This window comes from Apis dorsata, unplaced genomic scaffold (genome assembly GCF_000469605.1).
Source record: "Apis dorsata unplaced genomic scaffold, Apis dorsata 1.3 scaffold_269, whole genome shotgun sequence".
NCBI classification, from domain to species: domain Eukaryota; kingdom Metazoa; phylum Arthropoda; class Insecta; order Hymenoptera; family Apidae; genus Apis; species Apis dorsata.
The window spans coordinates 696,815-705,022 of record NW_006263547.1 but is presented as its reverse complement, the minus strand read 5'-3'; the positions used below and the strand labels follow the sequence as shown (position 1 = coordinate 705,022).

The 8,208-nt window shown below is 33.4% G+C and overlaps 1 protein-coding gene across 6 annotated transcripts in view; it reads right to left on the bottom strand.

The window, feature by feature from the left end:
- Positions 1-7,893, bottom strand: part of LOC102671314 (arginine-glutamic acid dipeptide repeats protein) — a 10,242-nt gene extending 2,349 nt beyond the window's left edge. The window contains exons 1-5 of one of the 6 annotated variants that reach the window (XM_006616652.2): positions 7,665-7,891; positions 6,511-6,652; positions 4,396-4,737; positions 4,190-4,270; positions 704-4,118 (exon numbers count right to left, since the gene is read on the bottom strand). In XM_006616652.2, coding sequence (XP_006616715.1) covers positions 704-4,118; positions 4,190-4,270; positions 4,396-4,737; positions 6,511-6,558 — 3,886 coding nt within the window. In that variant the 5' untranslated portion in view covers positions 6,559-6,652; positions 7,665-7,891. Of the gene's footprint in view, positions 1-703; positions 4,119-4,189; positions 4,271-4,395; positions 4,756-4,820; positions 4,896-5,434; positions 5,564-6,510; positions 6,653-7,664 lie in introns of those variants that run through there. The other 5 variants (XM_031510889.1, XM_006616651.2, XM_031510888.1 and 2 more) reach the window with 5 other exon arrangements.
- Between the last annotated feature and the right edge of the window lie 315 nt (positions 7,894-8,208).

The following is an 8,208-nucleotide window of genomic DNA, read 5'->3' as shown; positions in this document are numbered from 1 at the left end:
CCGCTGGCCCCCCGCCGGCTGCAGTCGGTATCCCTAAACCCGACAGCGCCTCGATCAAACATACTGTCTCAATCGTACTCTTAATTCTAACCAACTAGTAATAGTTCTTTTTACAAACGATTTCTTATTTTTTTTTTTTTATTTTTTTGCGGCACTCTTCTGTCAGATTTTTAATGTTCTTTAATTAATAACTACGTCTTAATTTTGTTTGATTATTTGATTATTTGATTACGATAAAAATATCAAGGCAATTAACATTCAAAAATAATTATTATCTCGCTTTATCTTTAAATCAGCATTGTCCATTAATAAATTAGATAATTTATATATTTTATTTTATTTGAAGAAAGAATAATCTTTTTATGAAATCAAAAAAAAAAATTCTGGAATTTTAACTTGGACAATATTGATCTAGATCCTAAATTTCATCGTATCTCAATGAAATAATTATAATCGCCGTTCAAAATTTTCGGATGCAAACTGTATTCTTTTTGTTTTAATTTTTTGTCAATATTAAAATTGATTATCTATAATTTTGAAAAAAACACAGTTTACATCTGAAATATTAATCAACAATCAGGGTCATGAAAGCCTAAAAATCATTCATTCATAGTTAATTTTGTGTTCAATGCAATATGCGAGAAGAAAGATACGCATTTTTAAAGAAATGATAGGCCTGATATTAAGTAGAAAGTAATGTTACCTAATCTTTCTAAACGTTCTCTTTCCAATTGACTTGGTCCCGGTGGTGCACCGTAAAGACCGAATTGATGTAAAGCTTGAGGAGGACCTGAAGGTCCAGGTGCAAGTCCTGCAGCTGCATAACGTCGATGTATCTCTAGCCAATGTGGATCCACTGGAGCTGGCATTGGTCTAGGTGTTCCTTTCAAGAGTTCCTCTTTTAATCGATCGTTTAATTCTCGTTCGCGTAATTCTCTGATTTCTCGTTCTCTTTTTTCACGTTCCAAATGTTCCAATTCCAAGCGTTCACGAGCTGCAGGACTGTACATGTAATGTAACATTGGATCTGGTGGTGCAGGATGTCTAGCAGGGGAAAATGCAGCATGTGGTCGAGCATACTCAGATAATTGTCTCAAAGCAGGTGTATCCGCATAGGATCCTGGTCTTGCGGCATATCTGTCATAAGGAGATACGACAGGCTCAAGAGGTCCTCGACTAGGCGGTTTACATGTTTCTGGTTGTTTCTCTGGTGTAGTCATTTTTCTAGCTTGTTGCGCTGCAGCTCTATCACGTTCTTCCCTTTCTCTTTCTGCTTGCTTTCTTGATCTTTCCTCTCGTTTTCTTGCTAATTTCGAATCCGGAACAGGTTTGAACATTAAATCAGTTCTAGTACAAGAATTATTTTCGCCTCGATTCCAATGTCGTAGAAAAATTGCAGATTGTGATCTGTGACATTCTGAATCCTCGATTCGAGGTTCTGGAGACGGACCTCGAGGACTTGGTGGTTCTTCTTGTTCCTGTTCTACTAAATCAGGTTCTATTTTTGGTTCTGGTACAACTGGAGCTTGAGATTGCGGCGGTCTATGATGATGATGGGCCGAACTACTAGATGTCAAACATGTAGCTGAAACTAGTGACGGCTTGCGTTGAGTATTATGTGAACTATGCGATGAAGAGTGACTATGAGAACTATGAGAAGAGATAGTCAACAATTTGTCATGATGCAATGCTGTTGCTTGATGCATAGTAGAAGAGTGATGATGTGTGGCTATAAGATTTTCTCCCTCTTCTCTCGTCGTTACACTAGAACTCGTACTCGAATGATGTGCCGTCATCATTGTTGTACTTTCTTGACTTCTTTGCGGGGACGGAGGTGGAATTGCATGCGGAACTGGACCGTATGGATAGGGCGGGAATGAAGGATAAGCTCCAACTGGAGCATAACCTGGATAAGCGTGAGGATGATATGGATGCATGGCAGTAAATAACGAATGATGCATTAAAGGATGATGTGGATGAAATGGATGAGCCATATGAGGGCTTGGTTGTTGAGCTGGATGCATCACAGGCTGAGGTATAGACGTAGGTGGTGGTGGAAGAGTTGGAGTTGGAGATGCTGCTACAGATTGTATTTGAGATACAGATTGATTGCTAGATATGGAGTGCTTGCTAGGTGTCGGCGGTTTACTAGAACTATCTGGATCTTTTTTAATATTATCTAAACTTGGGCCTGGAAATCCAGATTGAAAACCAGGAACTTTAACTTCTTTCAAACTTTGAAGTGGATCTGGTTCAGGAGGAATGATCTCTTGTTTGATTTTCAAATTTTGCGGTTCCATCGGTGGTGTACCAGCTAAATTATACATTGAAGATGGTTTTTCTATTGATAACATTCCACTTGGTTGAATAGGTTGAAATAAATTATTCGACTCGTTTCTCTCAGATTCGTTATTTTCTGATCTCTCTGGTATTCTTTCGGATATTCTTTCAGATATCCTATTATCTCTAATTCGTTCCGAAGATAATCTATCATCAGAAATTCTTTCGGACATCCTATTTTCCGAAGACATCACGGTTAAACCAAGTGGTTGCGGTGAACTTGGCATTTGAGGCATTTGAGTCATGTTCGTTGGTATACTTTGTGAAATATTGAGATTCAATGGTGGTCCCGGTATGCTTTGAGGCATATTTTGCGTATTTGATAAATTTTCACCATGTGTTCGAAGATTTTGTGTTGGTCCCATATTTTGCGCATTTGACATATTTTGTGGTATATTCGATGGCATTTGCATACTTTGTGATAAGTTTTGCGGTACATTTTGAACAGGAGGAACATTGGACGTATACTGCATATTGAGTGGCAGTCCTTGGTGCGTCGGAGACATAATCTGCGAATTCTGTATACTTTGTGAACTAGTCGAGGTACAAATACCACTATTTTGAATTGATTGTGACAAATTACGTGGCATATTTTGACTCATATCATTTATATTCAATGACTGTGATGTAGTTAAATTCAGCTGTTGTTCGGGTTCTTTCATATCTTCATTAGATGGAGACATGGCTGATTCTATTGGCATAGGTTCCAATTTTAATGGCTGATTCATAGCTAAAGGAACATCTTCTATTTGATCTTTCGTTTCTATTGGTTCTTCTAATAACGGTTTCTTTTCTAAAGTATGAATAACAGGAACAGAAATTGGTAAAGTCTGTATAGGCGTTGGTACGGGAGTAGAAACTGGCGTTGGTTCGGAAGGTTCTTCCGGTGTAGTTACTGCCGGACTAACAGGTTCCTCAGTTGGCACTGTAACCGGAGTAGGTTGATTTTCATTTGTATCACCTTCTCCTTCTCTCTCAGGCTCATCCATGAGAGAGTTACTATCAGTTGTGAGAGACTCTGAGGGACTCTCAGGACGTTCACCAGGACGTTTCCGTTTCTGAGACTCTTTGTCTTCATCCACGTCATCCGTCTGTGGTCGTTTTTGACCCTTTTTTGGTGTTTCTGATTTATTAGATTTTTTCTTATTCTTGTCTGGTGTTTGTTGTTGTTGTTGTTGTTGTTGTTTTTCTTGATCAGGAGTATCCGTTCCACCTGTACGTCGTGGTCTTGCAGGTCTAGGCGTTTCCTTAGCCTTATTTCTTGTACGCATTCTCCCTGGGCTATCTGGTGATTCCGCAGGCACAGGGCGGAACAGATACGGAGGTGCAGGCGGTAATTCTCCAGTCTTTTTCAAATGTGTCCTGCATTCCGTACAGAGCAATAACCTATCCTTACCAGCTATTTGATATTCCTTTGAATTAGTTGAGAAACAATGTTGACAAGAATGTATCGCTCCGTTAGTGTTTGTATCTCTAGAATCACTATCCTCTTCCGAATTATCGTCCTCTGTCACAGAACTAATTTCCCCACCAGGATTATTGCTCGCAGGTGTTCCAACAGGTACAGTTTCCGGTTCTGAAACAGGTTCTTTCTGATTGACACTAGCTGGTGGAGTATCTTTGGGCGGAGTTGGAACTTCTTCTTTGGGAGTACCAGCGCGCGAATTACGCGTATTACGAATTCTCCTAAGTGAACCTTGTCGTCTTCTTCGATGAGGTCGATTATTATTCGCTCCTGGTGTTTTCTTCCATAAATAGTAGAATTCAACCAATTCCGGCTAAAAATAAAGAAAAAGAGATTTGCTATTTATTCTTCTAATTCTTTTTTACTTTCACATAGATTTGTTACCGTGTCTTTATGAGGTAAGAGATCTTTTCTGATCCTTGAGAAATTTTTTCCAAATTGTCGAAGTCCTTTAACGAAGCGTTTCTACGAAATAGATTAATAATCTATTAATTGTAAGTCTGACCTTTCTTTTTCCAGTTATAAAATGACACCATATATTTATGATAATGAAACTCAATCAATCTTCCGCTTTAATTGCGTCTACTTACAGTTTCCTCCTCGGACCATTTTTTATCGATGCCTTTAGGTACGGGACATTTAACCAAAGCTTGCAATGCTCTTCCTGGATCATAGCCAGAATCGTGCAAGATATCCAGAGCATTGATAGTCGTGTCGTCACGTGAAGCAGCCACACAACCGTCATCCGGGGATCCTCCATCACACATACCAGCAAATGCAGCCATAGATCGAGCTGCCCTTAAGTACATCAGAAGATCCCCGTCTAATGCCATAGCTGGAATCCATCTTAGCTCTTCTCGTTCTTTAGAAAACTCTGGATCAGGAAGCAGCTCTCCAGGAGGTATACCCGGCCGATACTCAGGCAAACGAGCCTGACAAGAAACCAATTCCTGTACCCAAAATTCGGGATTGTGCGTGGTTAGCACCAATGCCAAAGCGAGTTAGTTGTACGCACCTATACTCCGGCTTGCTTTTCGAAACTACACGAGCCAGTATAATTTTTTTCCATTTTGTTCCGTTTGTTACAATACTAGTACCAGAAGTAGCATGAGTACTTTTATATTTATGTATAAATATGATCATAAATATATGTATATATATATAATATAAATATGAAAATATAAAATAAGAAAAGTTCAAAATAATGTATGATTATTATACATATATTAAAACTTATAATAATTTGATAACAATTAATTATATTCATATGTATACAAATTAAAGCTAGAAGTTAATCTGCACACGAACAAAAAGCACATTTACGAAATTTTTTTAATAAATAAAAAAATAAACATAAATAAAAAAAATGAATGAAAAACAGCAAATGAATGAAAAACAATTGTTTCACAAACGAATGTAATATGACGTTCACAAAAAAAGATGAGAACAAAATATAATAAAATATAGATTATTTTAAATATTCTAAATACTTCTCCACAAATTTCCTAACATTAATATTTCATAGATGGTTCAAGTAACCAATGGGTTATTACATAATAGTAAAATATTTTTAATTTCACCGTGACTGAAAACCACTATAAATATATAAAACTAATATCTTACACTTACATAATAATATCCTATAAGTTATTGTTAGAATGCTTCATCATAATAACTTTCATCATATTTAGGGTCTTCCAGCAACAGTAGCAATCTGAGGGATAGTACTTGTGATGTGATCTGAGTGTTGTGGTTGTACTGTTAAGCAAGTAAAAAATTATCATTATTGTGACTTAAAGAATAACTATCATTGTTATTTGAACCATCGGCATACAACAAACCTGTATGTGGAATAGGTAGGTATTTGTGCCATTTACTGTTCAATATTAATTTTTTTTAAATATATATATACAAAATAAATTAAATATAAGTTTCTAAAAATTTTTTATAAGTATGGATTTCAAGCATTAAAAAAATATTAATATTTCAATTATTATAAATTTTTGAACTAGTACACACACCATGCACTTTTTTAACAATTCTTATTAAAAAGTAAAAAAAATTGAAAATAATATAATTAACTGAAAATAATAATACATTGAATAACATTGCAAATTAATATCTTATAAAAATTAATTCAATATATTTTTTATTTTTTTCATAAATTAATTTGATTACTCATAATATATATATATATATATTGATAATTAATATAGATTTTATAATTTATTTTAAAAATAAAATTTCAATGTATTAAACAAATATTTCTCAGTAAATAATTAAACTTAAAAATTAATTATTTAACTTATTTAATTCACATATAATACATAGTACAAATAGTACATAGATATTATTACTATTAATAATACAGTTCCGAACATTTTATATACTTTTATACTCAGTTATTTAAAACTATAATTACTTTAACAACTTTGAAATAATACACATACCTAACAAATAACCTAAATACTGTCCTAATTTTAGTTACATACAAGGGAAAAATGAAATACATAAATGAGGAGCAATTACCATTGAACATATAGGTATTGTGAAAAAAATGATGTCACAATTACCTGGTGCTTCAATGATGAACTCTGCCTTATCTATACATTCAAAATACATATTTCAGGAGAACAAGCCTTGAGTTAGGTACATTGTGCAATATAGCTAAGTAGCAAAAAAGGTTTTCAAGGTATATGGCAAACCTGGTGCGAAGGGCCAACCCGAATCTCGCCCTGGGTGCCGGCAGACATCTCCTCCTCCTCCGAAGCTCCACCGTCTTTCTCCAGTGTTTCAAGTGGCTTCTATCTTGGATTTTCAGTAAATTCCTATCATCCACCCCCTGAACTATATATATATTCATTCTATCAGTATATTTATAATAACTGTTTAAGAAAAAATACTGCTAACATGCTTCTTTTTTTATTAATGACCCTTTTTTTTTACTATGATGTCAGTTATTATGGCATTATATTTTATTTATTTTCTAATATATAATCTTTCCTATTCAAATAATATTTAATTTTTATAAATAATACCTTTAATATTAAAATAAATTTTTATAATAATATACAATCACTTTCTTTTGAAGCACCTTGTTTTATATACCTTCAGTTTTATATATCCCTAAATGGCTTTATTTTTATAACTAAAATTAAAATATTTCTAAATTGCGAACTATAGAATATAAATATGGAAAGTATCCTATAAAAGGAATAAAACATTAAATATTTATTATATTTATTATAATAAATATAACTTGTGTCATCAATACCTCAATAACTTAATTTCACAATATAAATAAAATTAATGAAAATATATATGAACAAAATCCTGAAAAAATCAATTGTTTTATTTATATAATTACTAAAAAAAATTATATCTATGAATTCTTACAATTTCATAATTTATAAAGGAAACTAAATCCTCTTTTAACAACCCATCTTAACAATTTAACAATTACATATATCTACTTTCTTCAAGTGGTCTTGAGTCACGGTGAAAGCGGTAGTCAATATTTAAGTAAGTTTTATGGATTAAAACGATTTATCATTATCCTAACGCAATTAAAGCGTATCAAAGAGCGATGGACATCATAAAACTTTTCATTGACTCATCGATGTGCAATGTGAAGATACAGAAAAAAAATAGCTATTTACACAATTTCGTCATGTATGCAGAAAATATGAAAAGAAAGATATACCTATGAGATTGTGAACGATAAGTCAATTATTGAATCGTTTTGATGGATCGCAAATTATTTACTAGGATTTTTCGTCACATCGCACCTTGTCTTGGCGGAATTCTGGGGAGTCGTTAAAATAAAGTGGAAAGCCATAAAATTTCAAGGCAAACTCACCCGTGATAAATGTTTCAACGTTGTGCTCGCATTGTTCCTCCAAACGCGACTTGTTTTCACACGTACGCGTTATACACAAGCTCAATTATACTAATAGACAACTTATAGAAATTAAACAATTCACTACGAATTAACCATTGATTACTACAGAATATCTTACACAAATCAGTAGCCACAACACCCAAACGCAGCCATCTTGTACTGCGTTTTGTTTCGTTTTTCTTCTGTAGGGGTGCGTTCCGATTCCGTGCATTCCTCTACTTCTTTTTCATGATTTTTTCTGGTGGCAATTTGAAAATTTAAAAAGCCAATAATAAATTATATTTTATTTTAAAAATTTCTCAATAGAAAATTATTATTAAAAAAATAGAAAGATTTATGAATATTCAATTCATATAATATTGATATTTTAATTTGAATATATGATTCAAAATTTTTCGAAGATTTTTCATATAAATTTTAAAATTATAGAAATTTAAGATTATAGAAATAAAAAATTAACAAATATTATCTTACATACATTTTTGTAATTGTTTTATATATT